Source organism: Chaetura pelagica, unplaced genomic scaffold (genome assembly GCF_000747805.2).
Source record: "Chaetura pelagica isolate M959 unplaced genomic scaffold, ChaPel_1.0 scaffold634, whole genome shotgun sequence".
In the NCBI taxonomy this organism is placed as follows: Eukaryota; Metazoa; Chordata; class Aves; order Apodiformes; family Apodidae; genus Chaetura; species Chaetura pelagica.
The window spans coordinates 548,041-568,104 of NW_009953085.1; the positions used below are offsets into that span (position 1 = coordinate 548,041).

Below are 20,064 nucleotides of genomic sequence, written 5' to 3' on the forward strand. Positions count from 1 at the left end.
TCCTGAAGATGGTAGCAATGCCTCCTTATTTAAAACAGCAGAGCATTGTTATTAATTCAAAGGCTTAATTCCATTCCAGGATAATTACTTTCCAATTTACAAAGTCTCATTACCTTATGGACCAGAGGCTTGTTTAGTCATTATGTATACTGAAATTGTTCTGCATGTGTACTTATGCTTTGTGAGATTATTATTTATCCTTTCTGTGCTCAAATGAGGCTTACTACAAGATTATCCACAGCCAGCAATGCCATTTAAAACCAATGCCAGTAATATGATTGTTCCATATCTTCAGATTTTCTTAATTTTTGTTAAATCTCTGAAGATGAGTGACCAAGCAGAACGTTTGAAATTCGTATTGCACTCATTTGATTGTGGTCATACCTGTGATGAATGAGTTCAGAACTAACATTTCATTCCATGTGGAATTCATGAAGGTCTGTTTTCTTTTAGTAACTTTTCAAATTTTTTCCTGTCTTAAATTCAAAAACTGGATTTGTCTCTGTGATATGTGATAAGGCTGTACCTACACATTTAGGCTGTGACTCTGCTCTGTCTGTTAAATCAGAGTCCAGAGGAACAAGAAACTACCAAGGATAGGAGAGGATTGTAGCAAGCCAACACCATATTCAGCAAGGCATGCATTTGTATGCCCCAAGTTAAGCATGAGGCTTCTTAGTGAAATGAATGAGATCTTCCTCTGCATATGAGCGAGTGGCTAAATGTGAATTAATTACAACCACAACTAAAACCAAGAAAACTTGTTTTGTTGATTCAGCATAAGACTCTGCTTCTTCTATTAAGTCCAAGAGAACCTGTGCTAGCAGCACTTTTTATTGGAACTGTTCTGTGTGGCACCAAACTCAAATTCCAGTTGTGTCCAGCAGTAATAAAAATAAAATAAAACAAAACACATTGGTGTTTCTGACCTAGCCCTGCTGATATTTTTATCACTTCATTTCTATCACACATACTGTGTATGTCTTCTTTTTATGTCAGCCATTTTTATGTTGCTTTAACTGCTAAAATATTTTTATGTTCCCAACTTAAAGTAAGTCTACAGGGACCACCCAAAAGCCTTAAAATAGAAAAACTCCTTTTATCACAACAGAACCTAGAAAGGGCCCGGATTTTGTACAGTGCTTTGAACAAACACATTTAATATTAAATACTTTATTGAAATGAATAGATAACAGACCTTGTAATATATTGTCAATGCATTATGTAGCATCACTATAGCAGTAAGACTACAATTGATGTTCTGTGTATGTGTGTTAATACTAACCTTTGTCTGTTGCTTTTTTCCATAAAACTTTGAAATTACCCTCCCTGCAACTCCGTAGTATGTAGATGGAAAACCAGCACAGCCTGTTGTAGAACAAGAGGTATATTAACTGTAAACTCTCTTTAACATTTATCTGTTGTGATGTGCTGTGATAGTATGGCTGTGTTTTCATTTTATGTTAATTTTCTTCTTACAATGTTTGCACAGTTTGAGTACTGACAGACCTTGAGAAGAGGGGTGAGGATTTGAGAGGGATTTTTAAAATCTAAAATCTTTTATGTGAGATTATAAGATGAAGTCACTCAATTTCAGAAAATAGTGCTAATGTAATTTCTCTGCTCATAGAATATTTGGTACAAGTCAGGATATACTCCTGCCGTTACCAGAACAGGAGCTGGGGTTGAGGAATGAAGGAATCTGGACTGCAGTTACAGTATCACAAAGATCCCTTTAGGCCTCAAAATAAGGATAAAACAGTGGTTATCCCCTTAAATATATTATGTATCATCCTGTCTTGGGCCATGTTTTAAAGGTTTTGTTAAAGTGAGGTTACTAAATAAGAGCATAATGTGTTTCTGTATACTAAATACCTTTTGTGTATTTTTAGTACAGTTTTCCTACCTAAGCACCTTTCTGACACTGAAACACCAAAAGGAGTTTATTCAAAAGCACACATGGAATGTACACTGCTCCCACTAATGTCAATTGCACTTGCAGGTTCATTGCTTCTCTGGAAAAGCCTCTATCTATAGTCCTATAGTTTTGACAGTTGTGGGATATACATTTTTGTCCAGAGTGGCTCCATCTTTTCATTTGGATTTAGTATTGAAGTTTCCAAAAGCTGTAGACAAGTACCTCTGTGAAATGCATCCTTTGGCTGGGAAAGACTCTTGTGAGGCTCAAAACAGGTTGATATGCAAGTTCTATCCTCCCCTTGTACAAGGATTCCCAAGTGTAGTTGATGGCTGAAAAATTTGAGTGCAAGGAAAATGAAGAGACGCTTTTTAGCAAACGCTACATACCAGTCCCCTTTCAATGCAGTACTGAGATATGCAGGCAAGCATATGCTAGGTTCTATTGGAGCCTGACAGGGACAGTAATGGAGTTGGCAGCCCTTCAGAACAGCCCTAAATCACAACTCTGTCTCTGCTTTTTTTCCCCCAGTATACATCAAAGGTATGCCTTGTGTTTAGGTTTTGTAATAGAATTGGCAATTACATATTTATCTTGAATTATTTTTGGAAACTTTGCATTTGTAGCGTTATCTATATAAAGCTTAATTCTTACAGAAGCGAAACTTCTGTAGCCTGACTTAATTGTTGGTTCTTTTACTGTAGTAAATAGTGGTGGGCAAATATGATTAACCAAATTTGAGTAATACAAATTCTTTTGGCTTAAATTTCCCCAAAGCACAATTGTGAGGCAGAAACATAGAAAGTCTGGTAAAATATAGGGGGGAAAAATTGACAGAGCAAAGAAAGCATTGAGAAGTAACTAAGTGTGTTTCTGGCACTTTCAAAATTGACCTTGGAAGAACAAAATTATGATACAGTGCCAGGATCCTAGAGGGGAGACAGCTAGAAAAAGTCTTAAGATGAAAATGGGATAATGCTCAACATACCTTGTATTTCAATGTAATACACAGTCTGGCTGAAGGGGAAGGAGGGTATGAGGGAAGAGAAGGCTGTGTCTTAGCCAGAAAACTTTGTTAGCTATTGGACTTGAATTATCTGTAAGAAGGAATGTGGAGGGGGTGGTGTCATTTTGAACCATTAACTTCAGATACTTTTTCTCAGCTTTTCAAATATTGTGTACTGGATTGCAAATCCTATGGGTGAGTTCATTTTTTTACTTATTTATTTTTCCTTCTTTGAAAACCAAAACAGAGTAAGCCACTTGTGAAAGGCAGCAAGTACCAAACCTTGCCAGGAAAGCTGCCTCGACCCTTACAGAATGGAGAGCAGGGAACATATAATTCACCAGATGGATGTGGCATGAACGACAGTGAGGACAGCAGCATCCTGAGCCTAAGTATGTATCTGTGCTTCCCTCAGAGGGTTGTGTAGAAGAGAAAAAAGCAAACTGAGGGATTGGGACAAAACATGGTCTGTAATCTGCTGTGCTAGAACACTGGGCTGTGATGTTCACATGATTCTGTTAAGGAAAGTTCTTTTTTTTAACAATGTACCAAAAATATTCCCCATTGGCTCACTGAAGAGGTAGAGGATGGTTTTAAGTTAGAGCATTCTTCCCTGTTCCACTTAATGGCACCATTTGCTGACATCATTGATAGCATAATTCATGAAGAAACACTGTGTTGAAGATTGTGGGAAGAGCATTCTGAGAAACAACAAATCTGTCAGTAAAAATTGGAACTTCTAAAGATGCAGACGTACTGACAACATGAGTGATACTTCCCAGACATGCTTCCAGTGCTTCCCTTAGCTTTCTGATTTATTTCCTTAAAAAACAAACAAGCAAACAAAAATGCCCAGCCAAGTACACCAATACTTTTTAAAAACATACACTAGATTGGTGTATTAACAAACCTGTCCCTTGCCATCCCACTGCATTTTAGTGGGTGAAACTACAATGTAACAAGCACCAACGTGCATTTCAGGCAAAAATCCCTGGCTCAGCACTCCTGGCTGCTGCAGCTTGTGGGGACACACGAGTGAAAAATTACCTTGCTAGGTGCAGAACATCAGAACCAGGCATTAGGACTGAAGAGCTTGGGAGCTAAGGCACAAGAGTATCCCTTATGATTCTGAAGTGTTCCTATGCTTTAAAAGTTGTGGTGGGGTTTTTTTTGTTTGTTGGGTTTTGTTGTTTCTGTTTTAGCTGGATGGGTGCTGAAGCTTCAAGAGTTCAATAGGTCATGGGTTGTTTAGGCTTTTTTAAAGAGTTTTTCTGCAACTGCAGTGTTGTAGAGCCGTGCTGTTTATGTCTTTAACTGCAGGATTACCAGGGGTGGGTGATCTTGTAAAGGAAAATGTTATTTTTCTAGAAACAAGTAATGACTCCTTAAATACACTCAATTAACAGAATTTTTATGCAGGTTGGTTTGTCTCTTGCATGTGCAGTAAACTCATTACACCTCCAGTTCTCCATTTCAGAGGAATTTGATGTAATCTTAGATACTGCTTCAAATGGTTTGCAGGCTTCATGGAGCTCTGTAGTATATACTTAATGTGAAAAAATTGTCTAATAATAGTGAGTTTTTTTTAAAAAATATATATATATATAAATTATCATCCCTATCTATTCAAGATGACCTTTACAGAATTCTTAGGGCTTGTGCACACCAAAGCATATTCACTTCCATGTCAAGCATAACTGCTTCTTTTCTTTTTGTTTCTGCCTTTAATGCTTAGCTCACTACTTTGCTCTTCTGTAACTTTATTTTGCTGGTGTTTTATATCTTCTTTGCTTCTTCATCTGGCTTTCTGCTTCTTGGGATGACTGAAGATCGCATCAGGAGTGTCAGTGCACCAGTGCTAGGTACTGTATCCAAACAAGATGCAACTGTAACTTGTATTTTGCTTTTTTCCTTTCCTTTTCCCCTGCCTTTTTTCTCTCTACAAAATACTAATAGCAAGTGGTATCCAGATTGAATTCCTTAAGTGCAGTACTAAAATGAACTAACAAGTGTTGCTGTATGGTGTTCAGATGGGATTTATTTTTAAGATACTTATTCCTAGTTTCTCTTTTCCCTGAAGTCAAAAGAAAAAAATTCCCACTGAATGTGATGTCAGAATTATGGTATTAAGAATAGGCAAGACAAGAGCCTGGAAAGTATTTAAATTAAGACCTTAAATTAATTAAAATAATGAATTTAAATACAAACTACTGAAATAACAATACTATTTTACCTAATGTTATATTATTTTATTTTTTGTATCAAATGTACAGCTAGTGTTTTTTTTCACCTTCTGTGCATGTTTTTTTTTAATACAAGAACAATTTTATAGATATCTTTAGGTTTTTAGTATGTTCTGCATTTAAACAGTAGTCTCCCAGATAACAACTTTGTTAATAACGACTATAAATTGTGACTGTATTACTTTTCTTATCCCAGGAGAAACAGAGAATGTGGATGGTACAGTAACCTCAGATGACCTTTCACCTCTTTCTTCGGGAACGGATTCAGGTCCACAATCTCCACTGTCTCCAGAAAACAGGAGGAGTCCAAAAGGGATCAGGAAAATCTGGGGAAAGTAAGGTCATATTTTTTTTTTGTTTCAGATCAAAGCATCTGGGCTGAGAATTAATTCTGTTCTCAGCAAAAGCTACAATGTTTACAGCAAGACTAAAGTAGAATTCAGGAAAAGGAGAGCAAAGAGGTCTGTGACTGTACAGGTGTGTCTTTGTCTGCACAGGGTGTAGAAAAATGAATGGTAGTGTTCACAGTATCATGCTGTTGGGAGAAAGAATACAATCTCCTGTCCTAGAATGCAAACAGTTTCATTAGCTATGAAAACTTAAATGATAGCAAGTTCTTCATTACAGAAGCCATCAGGTAAAAAAGGAGAGAAAACAAAAGAAACAAAAAGCAGGGGGACTGAGTTTCACTGTGTTCACTTCATCTGCTTCAGGACAGCAGACATTTATTAGTTTGGCCTCCAGTTTGGATAATTAATTGAAGAGTTATGGCTGCTCTGCAGAACTCTCTTCTTTCCTCAGTTAGGTCTAGACAGTTTGCCTGGAACTTCTTCAGCTACCGCTTGAACTAGATGTTTGCGGTTTACAGGAAGATTAATGTAACTTCTAGTTGTCATTATAGCTTCCATGTGAAACAAATGCTCTCTGCTGTAAGCTAACAGTGCTATCCTGGCATTCTTGTCTTGAAAGAATAAGAAGAACTCAGTCAGGTAACTTCCCTGCAGACGACCTGGGTCTGGCAGAGTTTCGAAGAGGGGGCCTCCGTGCAACAGCTGGGCCTCGCTTATCTAGATCAAAGGAAACCAAAGGCCAGAAAAGGTAATGAATGTTCCTTCTTCACCTGGCACAGCATGCTGTAGTGTCTTGTAAATGTGCTAAACAGCCAGACCCTCCTCTTGTGAAACAAGAATTTCATAACGTACTTCATTACACATGGGATTCCACAACAACTGGAAAGAATTTCCCTGGTAGAAAATGTATCCTGAGTAGCTCTCCCATCTGCACTCCTTCAGTTGCAGGCTGCAGCTCTAGCTGTTGGGAATGTCAAAAATTTCACCTTGTTAAAGAACAAGCAAACTTATCAGCTCCTGCGGGAATATCTGCAATGTGATAAGGATTCAGTAATTCCCTTTATTCTTCTTCTCAAACAGAAAATGGGAAATTCTTACTCACTCCCCTCAACTGCTCACAAGTGGAGGCTGGGCAGCCAGCTGACCAGGATACTGGTACCACAGCATACACTGCTGTAATGGCTGTTGGCTGTTAGTACTGCACACTACTAGGTGTGCTGTAGCACTACCTCTGGCACACACTGCCTGTTCTGATGATAGCCATCATTCTTTTCTTCAAGGTTTTTCAAACATTTCTTGTACTTTTCAGTGACTACAATGCTCCGTTTGCCCAGTGGAGCACTGAAAGAGTCTGTAACTGGCTTGAGGACTTTGGTCTTGGTCAGTACGTCATTTTTGCACGACAGTGGGTGACTTCAGGCCATACTCTCTTAACTGCAACACCTCAGGACATGGAAAAGGTAATAGTCTGTTTCTCTCAAGCAAGCATACATGTGGAGTTTGTACAACCAGGGCTCTTCAAAGAGTTGGCAGTTCTGAATTCCTGAAATACGTAGTATCCTTTTTTGTATATACCTAATGAGATGAACAGAGGCAAAGTAAACTATTTGTTAATTGTTGCAGGAAATGGGAATAAAGCATCCACTGCACAGGAAGAAACTGGTTTTGGCCATTAAATCAATAAATGCAAAGCAAGATGAGAAGTCTGCACAGCTCGATCATATCTGGGTAACACGTAAGTGTTTTAACTGTTACAGAATTGTTTGGAAAGGAATTTCCCCCACACCTATGAATGGGCTCCCTGATACATATTTTGCAGTTACTAAACATATTTTTAAGATGCTAAAACACTAAGTTTCAACATAGTAAAATTTTCATAAAATTAAGATTTTTGTGCTGTTCTTAACATCCAAATATACAGCATGATCTTCCCTCTCACAGTCTCACACTGTAGATAAAATATCCCAGAGGTATTGTGGACAAAGCTGTTTGGTGGGAATTGCTTTTAGGTAAGAGGCTCTCCTCACCTTTGGAAAGGTGAATAGGTAGAAGGAGCTCCCTGGCTGCCTCAGGAGCAGCCAGCCCAGGCAAGAAGGGAGAAGGGCTTTGTTCTGGCTGATGGGGATATGGGCACAGCACTGTTCTGTGTCTGCAGGGTGGCTCGATGACATTGGTTTACCTCAGTACAAAGACCAGTTTCACGAATCCAGAGTTGATGGGAGAATGTTGCAGTACTTAACTGTGGTAAGATAAAATCCTTTTTCCTTTGTTTAACCAAATCTACTTCAGAATGAGCAAAGAATTTTAGAATTTTTAGAATTTTCCTTTGAATGTGAGTAGTTATTTTTTGCAAGACAGAAATAATAACCAATTTGTGTTGTCTAGTGCACACTTACTGTTCCTAAGGCACATGAAGTAAGTAAGAGGAGATGTTATAGCTAACTTCTGCAAAGGCTTCCTTTTGGTACCATATGGCACATCACAGTTTAAGGTAAAATGAGCTATTTTTGCAGCTTCTGGAGTGCATTTTTCTCCACAGCAGGTTAGCAACAATATTCAGTAAACTAAAGATAAGCAGCAAATCCAGTAATTTGTACAGCTCCAACCACATTAACAGCAAGCCATGCACTACACTTACCCACTGTGAGTTTTTTACTGTTTCCTTGCCCAGGTTTGGATAATTAAGCATTTATTTTGATAAACATGCAATGAAAAAAATACCTAATTTAGCTGTTATCAAAAGTACATCTCTGTCTACTCTGCTTAAGGAGCCTTTGTTTATAGGAGCATGGTTTCTGCTGTTCCATGGCCAGGTGTGTGTTGCCAGCTGCAGTGATCCTGCCCACAACAGGGTCTTAGCCAGTTCAGAAACATTCCAAATATTTTAAAACAATCCATGAGTCAGGATTTTACTTAAATAGGCTACAAGATCTCTTTCATTTTTTAGCCTTCTCTTGATATGGTGCAGTTAAATAAAAAAAACACAAAAAACCAAAACAAACAAACAAAAAAAATTGAAACAAAAAAACCAACCAAACAAACAAACCTGAACCTTTTATAAATTGGGGTTTATAAAAAACTGCATCTCAAGCTTAAAATCTTTCTTCTGGGGAAAGTACCTGTTTTGGTATATATTCTGTGCCACTTAACAGGCTCTCTCCTTTACAGAATGACCTTCTGTTTCTGAAAGTCACCAGTCAGCTGCATCATCTGAGTATTAAATGTGCCATTCATGTGCTGCATGTCAACAGCTTCAATCCCCACTGTCTACGCAGGAGACCAGTTGAGGAGGTAAAAAAGAATGTTTAATTAATTTAAACAAGCACTAATTGCCTGATTCCAGTCAAAGGGGATAGAAAGCTAGCAGTGTACAATGATAAAAAAGAATCACTGCTACTAGGGAATTCCAAGTAAAGCTGCAGTGATGCTGCTTTCCAGCTCTGGAATATAATGTATTCACTGATAACAAAAATCTACTCCTTAAGTGCTTGAGACACTTACTAGTTGAGCCTTATGCACTTCTCTTTAGAAATTATGAGGGAATGATTTGAAATGTTTTTTCTTTGCCTAATTTTTAACTCTCAAAAGCTGTCAAGGTTTCTGCCTTACTCAGTCAGCATAGCTTAGTATTAAAACCTGACAGTAATGCTGTTCTCAAAATGCTCTTTTTTTTTTCACACCCAGCATCTGTATCTCTATTGTTATCCTACTGGATGCAATATATCGTGTGTCGGGTGCACTAGACTATGCCTTCCATCTCATCAGAGGGTGTTTGGAAGAGGCTCTGAACAGAAACAATACCTTAGAATCAGGGGAAGAAATAGAGCTCTTTGAGGAAGAGGAGGAACGATGTTTTTATCTGAACTGAGGAGACATCTCATGAACTTGCAGTGGCAATGCAGGCTGTGCTGTCATCATTTCTGCTTACTTTTACAGAACAACATTTCACCTTCTGAAGTGGTTCAGTGGTCCAATCACAGAGTGATGGAGTGGCTCAGATCAGTGGATCTGGCAGAATATGCACCAAACCTTCGAGGAAGTGGAGTGCATGGTGGCCTGATTGTAAGAATTCTTCTTAATGTTTTACTACATATCTACTAAAAATTGACAGACTGCAATAGAAAACATTTTTTTATCTGGTGTTTATCAAACAGGAGGAAAAAAATTACTGACATTTGCAATATGACTGCATGATCCAGACCTTCTGAAGTGCCTCTTTATCTGAACCATGCATTTTAATTTTACTAAGGAAAAGTAAAATGCAAAAGCCGCACAAACATTTTTTTTATATTCAAAGCTGAGCTGTGCATGAGTATGTAACAGCAGTACATTAAAATAAACTGTACTATGAGAAAGTTACTTATTGATAAGGCATCACTGAGTGTCTTTGAGTGGTTTGAATAGAATTCTGATCCCCACAGTAAGTAACTGTCGTGAACGTCCAGCACTCTTGCCAGTAATGAGGAATGAATTAATTTGAAATGTTCAGAGCTATTTGCAACTTAGTGTTTGTTCTGAAATCCTGTGACATTAGTGCCATACAACTTTTGCAAAAAGGAAATTTAACATATTGTGCTAAGATTAAGTTTATTCTCTCAGCCACAGCAGCAGAGCAGAAAATTCCAAAAACGGAATTGTTCAATCCAGACAAATGTAAGGTTTGATTATAAATATAATCATGTATTTGCCTGATCATGCTCAGCATTTCTTACTGCCCACTTCTATGTATTTCCTATTCACACCCTGGTGAGGATCATTTTGTCAGAGTTACAAGAGGTCTAATGTAGATTGATGGTTTTGTGAGAATGAGAAGTCTCTCCAATAAGCACTTAGAAGCTTATCTCCAATAAGCACTCTAATGGTTTGCTATTGCAAATATTTAGCCATATAAAAAAAACACCCTGCTATTTTTTTAATAGATTCTGGAACCTCGTTTTAATGGTGACACACTGGCAATGCTGCTGAATATTCCTCCTCAGAAGACCCTGCTGCGACGCCACCTAACAACGAATTTTAATGTGTTGATTGGACCAGGGGCACAACAAGAAAAAAGAGAAATAACTGAGTCAACAGCATATACAGCTCTGACCACCACTGCCAAAGTTCGGGTATGTACTGCTTTCAAAAAGAAGTATTTCAGAATTTCAGCCTTCCTCTCCCCTGTCTTATAAAAATATAAGTGACAAACCTGGGCAGGGAGAGGTCAGTAGGAGTGTTACATTTTCCTTGGTTCTAGATACCAGAGCATTTAATTTGTATCTGTTCAAATCAGCTCCTGCAGTAAGCATGTAATCCCTTCCGTTTTACCTTAGAAGGGACACTATCTCAATTTCTGTAAAATCAACTGTAACTCCTAATTTGAAAACAACTGAATGTATTTAGTTCAGAATCTGCATACTTTAAGGACTAGCATATAGCAGTAAATCAAAAAGAAGAGGTTTTTAATGTTTAAAGGAGAAACTTATTTTTTTCTTTAAAACTTGACTTCTTTTTTTAGCCAAAGAAGCTTGGATTTTCACATTTTGGAAACTTGAGAAAAAAGAAATTTGATGAATCAACAGACTACATCTGCCCTATGGATACAAGCCCAGCTGCTACAAACGGTACTCAGAAAAACTATGGGGGATTCAAAGGACTTAGTCCACTCACTGATAAGGAACTGGATCAGGTGGGACAGACAGACTGATGCCATTCTCATCTCATCCCCTCCATGCATTCCAAAGCTTGCAAATAACCAAATGTTAGCCATATAACAAAGTACTTGCTACATCTGCATGAACTCATTGAGAAAATACTGGCTATGGACACTGGAAAGAATTCTATACTAAGAATGTCAGGGTGGTTTTTTTTTAATCATCATCATAATAAATTCATCCATCTTCAAGCCCTTTTTCAGGAATATAACACCTTTACACTACAAAGATCGATGTATTTTGACAGTTAAGGTGGAGGCTGCAGTAAACACAAGACTTTTGTACTTCTAGCTTTCATAATCTCAGTATGGCACACTACTTTTTTCATTATGTTATGGGTGGTTTTTAATGTTATAAATTTATTTGGACTAATTTGTACAAAGCTATGAAGTTATCTATTAAAGTACAACTGGATTGTATATTTTTAACAGACATTAATCAAAAAATTCAACTGATTTTTTTTCTTTCAGTATGTACAGTGGGGAATAGGTATGGTTAGTGTATGTGAAAACAATTCCTCAATAGTAAACAAGATTATCAATAAACCAATACTTAAATAATTTGCTTTTGTTCTGTAGTACTGAACTTGTGAATGAAACTGTTTCTACACATCATACAAATTACAAAGCCTAAAACTCATCACATTTTATTCAACTTTGCTATTGTGTAAAGGGATGTAAACCCTGAAAAATGGAGCTCCTGGAAGCTTGTGTGAACTTTGGCAACACATGAGAGGCAGAGGCAGCTGGTTTGAACTGTCTTGTCTCCAGTGACCTTAAGCAAGAGAAAACATTTTAAACCTAGTAAGAGAATGGTGACAAAACTGAAAAGACTAACTGTGAAAGTAATTTTTTCATTTGCATGGTTTACTGCATCTAATATCTCATTTGTGTTCCTTATCTAACCATGGTCTTTTTCAATGTACACCTTAGCAAAAGAAGTACTGTTCCTAAGAATGGACAGTACCAAATCCTGACTCTAGTTTAGTATGGATGTCCACCTGCACAGTTGCAAGTGAACTTGGAGCCAACAGCTTGCACTAGTTATTCAAGCATTAAAAAAATACTGGATTTTTCTCTAGGAGGATGGTCTTTCAGTTGAGCAAGACTGCTGAGCATGTGGGCATGCAGGGAAATCTTAATGCTCTGGAACTATTAATCTTTTTACATAAGAAAAAGTGGGACTGTATCATGAAGGACACTTGCCTGTGGAAGATGACTACCAGAAGTATAATAAATATTACACTATCAGGAAAATACTACGCTTCACTGATAGTATCAGTTAAGCTGCTTCTTTTCTTGTGCTAATTTCAAAAGAAATTTCACAATTTGCTTAACTTTGATGGAATCAATCTTTCCTACTCAGGATTCGCTCTTTTGTTAATGTGCAGAAATCTGAGCTTTTAAAACATACCGCAACTTCATTTGCCCAGGCATGGGGCATCCCAAAGATGCATGTAGAGTGAATAAAATTTTACATGCTGTCTGATTTGAATTAAGTCCTGAATACTTTTACAGATGGAACATTCAGAAGGAACAGTAATGCAAATAGGGGCTCTTTCTCAAGGCATAAGCCATCTTACGGTACGTACTGATTTCACTTGTTTTAAAGTCACAAATGTATTCTGCTAGAATTTGATGAAAGTTGCTCATTTGTTGGTGGTGCTAAAGTGGGTCACTGTTCTTTTAAATACCTCTTTATAGCCTGGTTGTGCATTCACAGTCATAGAACCTCCCTGCTTTTAAACTGCACTAGTAATTCAGTTTCATATATCCCTGTTTTAAATTTTCATGAACTTTGCTACACTTTGACCCAGTGACACATATTCATCCCCTTAAACAAAAAACAATTCTTCAAAGATTCTTCAAGTAACCACAATTGAATGCCTCAGACAGCAGGTAAGTCTAGTGAAGAGGTACAGACTTTAAAATTTACATGAGCTAGGAACTCCATGGAAAACAAACCAAAAATATCCCTGTGTTAATTCTGGACTCCATAGCAGCCAATTAAAAAAAATCACAAAGTTGACTGAAAGGTATGAGAAATGGCATAACATAGTGGAGTCACATGCAACACAAAAAGCATCTGACAATTTTCTCAAGCAAATAATAGTTTACTTAAAGCTGCATTTGAGAAATTCCTTTTATTTCTGTGGCTCTAACCCCCTCTGTTGCACATCTGATCTCACTGCAGTTGGAGTTCTTTAACTATAGGCCTCTAACTGAACATGCTTACTAGTTCACATCTTGTTTTTTCAGACCATGTTAAGCCAAGATGAAATGCTGAATGACAGCAGATTTTTAACACCTAACTTTGAAGACTGGAGATGATGTCTCAACACGACCAAGAACACTAATACCTCATGCCTGCCCAGAGGAGTGGCCAGGAGAAGCTTAACACTGTGGTGCAGAAGAGCTTTACCTCTTTTCTGCCCATGAGCCTTACCACATAGCATTTAATATTGTCAGTGTAGCAATGCATGACAGGTAACTCTCCTCCCTGCTGTTTTCCCTATTTCATAATGTGAAACAGGTGTTGAGAGAGAAGTGGCACTTGTAGCCAGAGTCTGGAAAGTCAAGATTGGCAACATGCTTTACCCTTTTATTCAGTCATCTTTTACATGCTATGTTTATGTACTGTCATATGAAAGATCTTTTGTAATTTTTTTATTTTTATAATTAAGATGTAATGCAGGAATTATTAATATTCTATAATGCCAGGTGGACTAATCAGAGCCACCTAGAAATTCAGATGGATGCTGGAGTGCAGTGGTAATGGCTCACTGACTACTACTGCAGTTCTGCCAGAGGCTGCTTCCCATAAGGATTTAAATCTCTCATCCCTTGCAGTAGCACATGTCCTGCCTTTTTCTCTCAGTGCAGTGCAGAATGCAAAAAATGGAACATAATACTGTCCATCAGGCCCTTGCTTTTATCAGGAGGATGACAATCAAGGTTGCACGTGCACAAATCAGCCTAAGTCAAAAAGATGCTGAACAACTGCAGCAGGAAATATAACTTTGAGACTACTAGAAAGACTAATGGACTCAAAAACTGATGATTCATTTAAAGTGATTTTTATCATATGATTTTTTTATATGTGCAGTAAGATGTTCACAATCAAGAAGCAATCACAAAACTTATCTAATGTAAGTGTGATTTTAAGGATGGTGTTTGCTGGGCTCTGTAGGGTAAGTGCAACACATTTTCCAGCATGATTGATTGGTTGGTTTTAAAATGACAGTTCTTTAACTAGAGCTATCAAGATGGACTCTTTCTGTACATTGACATTTTGGCTAAAAGGGCTAGTACTGACACACATCTACAAGCATCAGGATGCTCATAAGCTTTCTGAACAGCCAGAATGGTTCAGACAGCGTTTTCTGAGCCCTGTACCTGATTGGTGTGTAACACAGTACAGGTTCTCAGGAAGACAAGGATGGTAATAAGCCTATACTCTCTGTAGTTACATCTAATTAAACATATGACTGTAAACAGCCCTGAGGACTGGAGACTGCAGTAGAAACACACTTGTAACTTTTGCATGAGAACTGATGATGAAGTAAAAAATACTGCTGTTCACTTTCAGTTCTTTTATTTCCAGCTATGGATAGATTTTCATAGAATGCAAATATTACTGCCCTGTGATGTGTAAAATGTGACTAAGGAGCATAACACAAGTATCATAATAAAACAAATGTTTGTTTCTTTAAAATACCTGACAAAATAGCTCTTTTGCTATTCTGCTGAGCTAGGCAGTACTGCAGCACTGTAACAGAAGGCAAGAAGGCCTCTCACTGCTTACTTGAGGGGCTGTCTGAGGGTCAAAGTGTCTCCTTTACAGCAGCAATTCTTTGTGCCATCTGTTGGCATGTCTCTTGTGTATTAATAAGGTATTAACAGGATATCTCAGGAACTAGTGAAATGTCAGAAAAGAGATCTGCTCAGTTGTTAAGAAAAGAATGGGTATGTGGATGGATGGTTTGCATTACTCTCTCCTTGCTGGCTGCAGGGTCTTGGTTTACCTAATTGATACAGCCTGAGGGTAGGTCACTCCCAGCCACAATGCTAGTGGGAAGGCTCAGGTACTGCCCAGAGTCTGCAGCAGGGGCTCTTCAAGAGCTTTTGGTGCCACTTCTCAAAGGTAACCTCCCCAAGTCCTCACTCTGTGACAGACGCTGTGCTGCATAGTCATATTTTAGAAGGTAAACACTTGATTTTATTGTCTAAAATGGTAAAACTAAGGCATTTTTTTTTTCAGTCACTAAGCAATGAAATAAAAAATCCAAAGGAATGAGAAGTCAGTCTACACATCAGCAAACTGGAAATGCTAATAAAAGGTATTAAACGTATCAGTCAAGTACATCCCTGATTTGGCAATGCAATCAACACTAGTGACCAGATCATGTACTACAGGCATTTAAAATACTTTGTTGGGCTAATTAGCCTTCAGACTTATTACAGCACTACAAACAGGATAACCTGCTCTAACAGAGGCAGCCTTGATATCGCTGGTATATTCCAAGCAGATTTTCAGGTTTCTTTCGATGATGTATTTATAAGTGTGTGTGTTGTGCTAACTTGGCTGTGAATGGCAAACTACAACATTTATTTTTTTTTTAACATATATAGTAAGAAAACCTAATTAGCATAACATAAGCATAAATGTTTGGTTGTTTTTTTTCTAGAGTGTTAATTAATTCTGAATGTTCTTCCATTGCTTGCTGACTGTGGAATGATTCTAACACAAATATGTGTGGTTGATCTCTCCTAAGGGACAGAATCAGTCTGAATCCCCGTGTCTTTCTTTGCATTATTGCTACAAACGTAACCAAAGTACAAAATCCTTATGTCAATTTTTAACCACTAGATTCACAAATCCTCTGACTTGGGGATTTGTCAGACCCTAGATCAAAAGCAGTCTAAACTAATTCACAGAAATAAATGTGCAGGTCATTTCTCCAGGCACTGAAGGCTAATAATTAAGTGCTGTGTGGTAAGAACAGTGAGATGAGGCATTAACCGAGTTTGACTAACTTGCATAGCTTCCATAGGAGGTAAGAAGACAGACATGTCCTGAAACTGCCAGAAGAGCAAGACCTACACCTGGAGAATGACATGCAGAGGATGTAACATCACTGCTTAATTCTGTCTGTACATACAGACCAGAGCTTCCATATACAGTTGTCAGTGATTGTTTAGCTAAAGCTGTCAGACAACAGCATGAAGTTACATAATCCTCCTGAAACACTATCTCACTAATGAGAATTTCTGTTACAGTAATAAGCAATTTGCATGTTACCTAAATGCTGTTCAAACACTTTTCAATAGCATACTGTCACTTCTTGCTTAGTCCCTGGTAAACAGCTGTAAAACAATATTAATAAAAACAACCCAACAACTGGTCTTTGTACTCGCCTTTCCCAGGATGCACTAAATGACCTTAAAGAACAGTCAAATAATCCTAGTCCGGTTTTATAGCCCTTCCCCAAATTCAGTACCAATGTTAACAAACAAGTGGTTTCATCTCTGTCCTTCCTTTCCAATTACACCTTTTTTTTCCCCCAGAATTTACACTTCATACTAACTTCAAAGGTTAGACTAAGTTACTTCCACACAACTGAAGGTGATCTCTCGACTTCTCAGTATAAAAACATGCAAAGGTACTTATGAAGCTGTACACAAATTACACTAAGCAGTTAAAAAACACACACACACAAATATGGCAGTTACATACTAGTTGTTGCCATAGGAAAATAAGAAGTACTTACAAAAAGGTATCAGATGCCATCAGTGTTAATAAGCAAATGTATTGCTCTTGGGATAGCCAAGTTTGTCCAGGTTGGGCTGACATGCAAACTGAATCATAGGTGGTGGCCCACACATGAGAATGAGCGTCTCAGTGCTGGGGCAAGGGAGGTGGGTTTTAATCATGTCTGCAGTGATGAAGCCAGAACTGTACTTCCAATCTGAAACAAAGGAATTAAAATATTAATTGGAATCTTTGTAGAGCCTTAAGCCTTTTTAAACTGTTTATGCTGTTCTCATGAAGTAGCTGAAGAGTCAGCGAAGTTACCATCACTGCAAGCCAAGGGGGGGTTCAGTCTGTCACTGAGCTCAAATCTAGTGCTCCCCTTCGATAAAGACAACAAGCATGTGGGTAACAAGGACCTGATTGCTAAGACACAAAAGTCTGAATAAATAAGAGATCTAAAAGCAATTAGATAGCAGGTAGGAAAGAAGAGTAAATCAGCTTTTCCAGTGAGGAGAGATCACTCAGGGAGAGCTGTGCAGGGAGAGGTATTGAGACCTGTGCCATCCAACACATTAAAAAAAACACTGAAAAAGAGATTGAGTGGGAAGGTGGCAAAGTTTGATGATGACTAATGTTCTGCCATGTAGTTAAGTAATGAGAGAAAACAAAAATTAGAGGAAAGAAATGCTACATGATTTCAAGCAGTAATACTACTGAATGCATCTGCCATTTAAATGGAACCAAGTAGGAAACATAATCCTGCTGTCACATATAAAAATATGTGCTTTATCCAGAGCAAAATACTGGGTTTATGAGAACAGAGGAAGGCAGAAGGCATATGAAATGTGGAGGAGTGTTAGGAAAGGAAAAGAGAACATAACATTAAAAGCACGGAGTTTGCCTGCATCTTGACTACTGCTGTTCAGTTCTGATCTGCTCAGCTCAAAGAGGGATACAGCAGAGCTAGAAAAAAGGTCGAGAGAACAAGGATAAGCAAAGGTGTGTAATCACAGCTCTGGGGGGAGTGCCAGCAACCTTCAGGATAGAAGAGATGGGGCAGCAAGGGTGACTGACAGATGTCTGTAAAATTAGAAATGTGAAAACAGTTGGTAGGCACCTATTCACACTCTTCACACAAGAATTAAAAGGCAAACGCAAGCCAGAGGAAGTAAATCTTCACAGAAAAGTGCTAATCCTATGGAACCACTAGGAGACTGCCAGAAAGCTCACATGTGCTCCAAAGGAGACATAGGCCGTTCACACAAAAGTGGTCTGCTGAGGGTTACTGTATCTGCAGAGACACGTTTGGTTCAGAACTGAGAAATATTAAAGACTAGAACGGCATCAAGGCTGGCTGATCTCTCTGGCCCATCTACTCATGGGTATTTCCTGACAACACATAAAGAACTTTGATCTGACTCAGTCTGGCTCTTATGTCTGTTAAATAAAAGCTCAGATCACTTGAATCACACACATATCCAAGTTTCAAAGGAGATTCAGTAGAGTTCAACCTCTCCTTTTCCAATTCTGTGCTACAACAGCCTACAGTTACTGCCTTAGTCTATACAATGGCAGCTCTGTTCTACCAGAATCTATTCTAGAGCAGCTGAAAACAAGGCTGTGTGTGTAGTACTGACAGGTATTAAGCAATTTAATGCCAATAAAATGCTAACATAACCTGACTGAGGAGATACAGGCCAAAACAGAACTGCAACTTTTGTTAATAAGTCCCAAAAACTGGCACATGTAAAGATCCCCTGAGTAACATGTCTGACCCAACAGGAGTTAATTATTAGTAGACACTTTCTGAGGCCCTTAGATCACTTTTCAAAACAGGTGTTGTAGTGAGACCTGTTTCTGAGGGGTTGGGGAATGTCTGTTGTTTAAAAGTGCAAGACAGGAAGACTTGATATTATACTAAGGGCCTCCTGAACAACTGTAAAACTGCTTGTTGCACAGCTATGAGCAAAGGCACTTCCAGTGTGTACTAGCAGCCTACCTTGTGGAGGTCTGTCCAGTGTGTACCACAGCGTGAACTGCTCAGGATGCTTCTTAGCAATGTCTTCTAGCTCAGCTCTCAGTAATATATCTTTTTCTGTCTGAAAAATGAGACAGATGCTTAGCTACAAACCAGCTCAAGGTGCCCTCTTATGTGAGCCCATCTGGTATTCAACAAATGCAATGGTAACTCATTCAGACCAAGAAAGTGATTTCCCCCCTTACATGGCAGGCTATGATCATTATAGGCTTCTGTAAATTCAGATTAAAAACAACGAAGTATGAGGCTTAATAGCCATCTTAAGTGTCTTAAAGATGGCAATTTGAACAGCTTTTAAATCCATACTAAAATCACAATTAACTGGATTTGTCTCTGACCCTGGCAAATTCAGCCCTGTCCCAGCATGGCAAAGAAGGTTAACTGTAGAACCAGATTAACAGAAGAAAATCCTGTTTTCCAGAAATTAGTGGAGGAGAAAATGAGTAGAGGGATAAGGATCTGTTAACACTATTTATTCCCTAATACAGGAATTAGGGAGTATAAGTGAAACTACAAGTAGTTTCAACAAATAAAAGATCATGAGAACTATGACAGCACCACATAGTAATTATAACAGGCCTTATGAATAATGTTTTATTCAGTTTCTCCTTCTTAAATAATTTTAACCCAAGACAGTAGATTAAGAACTTACAAAATAACAATTTCCTGCTCCACCTATAGTGATGTGCTACCTCAGACAGTATTTTCTCATAAATGGTTGGGTGAAAATACAAATCCAAAGACACTTGCAGAGTATGAAACATGCAGGGCAGTGTTTTCTCCAGGGGCCAACATCCTGTAAAAGTTTAAAAAGCTCACAGGCCAGCTAAAAAAGAAGGCTATTAAAGAAGGAAAATAGGTGAGTCAGTTTACTCACCTGATTAGCAAAAAGGAGGTAGCATTTTGTGGAGTCCTTAGGATCACTTGTGATCTGACGAATCAGCTGCAACATAGGAGTTATTCCTGATAAAAAGCAAAGTGGTTAAAAAACAGGTATGTATTTCAACCCACATAAGGCCGCAGTTTCAATACTAATGCTGCCCTCCTTCTGCCTTCAGCAGG

General features: G+C 38.2%; 2 protein-coding genes across 2 annotated transcripts in view; one reads left to right on the plus strand and one right to left on the minus strand.

Moving 5' to 3' along the window:
- PPFIBP2 (PTPRF interacting protein, binding protein 2 (liprin beta 2)) overlaps window positions 1-13,540 on the plus strand; it is an 85,209-nt gene extending 71,669 nt beyond the window's left edge. The window contains exons 16-28 of the mRNA XM_009996988.1: window positions 3,172-3,316; window positions 4,754-4,786; window positions 5,364-5,502; window positions 6,137-6,265; window positions 6,827-6,977; window positions 7,141-7,252; window positions 7,673-7,761; window positions 8,686-8,808; window positions 9,454-9,579; window positions 10,437-10,625; window positions 11,015-11,185; window positions 12,728-12,793; window positions 13,469-13,540. Coding sequence (XP_009995290.1) covers window positions 3,172-3,316; window positions 4,754-4,786; window positions 5,364-5,502; window positions 6,137-6,265; window positions 6,827-6,977; window positions 7,141-7,252; window positions 7,673-7,761; window positions 8,686-8,808; window positions 9,454-9,579; window positions 10,437-10,625; window positions 11,015-11,185; window positions 12,728-12,793; window positions 13,469-13,540 — 1,545 coding nt within the window. The remainder of the gene's footprint in view (window positions 1-3,171; window positions 3,317-4,753; window positions 4,787-5,363; window positions 5,503-6,136; window positions 6,266-6,826; window positions 6,978-7,140; window positions 7,253-7,672; window positions 7,762-8,685; window positions 8,809-9,453; window positions 9,580-10,436; window positions 10,626-11,014; window positions 11,186-12,727; window positions 12,794-13,468) is intronic.
- The window catches only part of LOC104388164 (NADH-cytochrome b5 reductase 2), a 24,319-nt gene continuing 9,593 nt past the window's right edge, over window positions 5,339-20,064 (minus strand). The window contains exons 7-10 of the mRNA XM_009996989.1: window positions 19,880-19,965; window positions 18,964-19,063; window positions 16,977-17,178; window positions 5,339-5,453 (exon numbers count right to left, since the gene is read on the minus strand). Coding sequence (XP_009995291.1) covers window positions 17,006-17,178; window positions 18,964-19,063; window positions 19,880-19,965 — 359 coding nt within the window. The 3' untranslated portion in view covers window positions 5,339-5,453; window positions 16,977-17,005. The remainder of the gene's footprint in view (window positions 5,454-16,976; window positions 17,179-18,963; window positions 19,064-19,879; window positions 19,966-20,064) is intronic.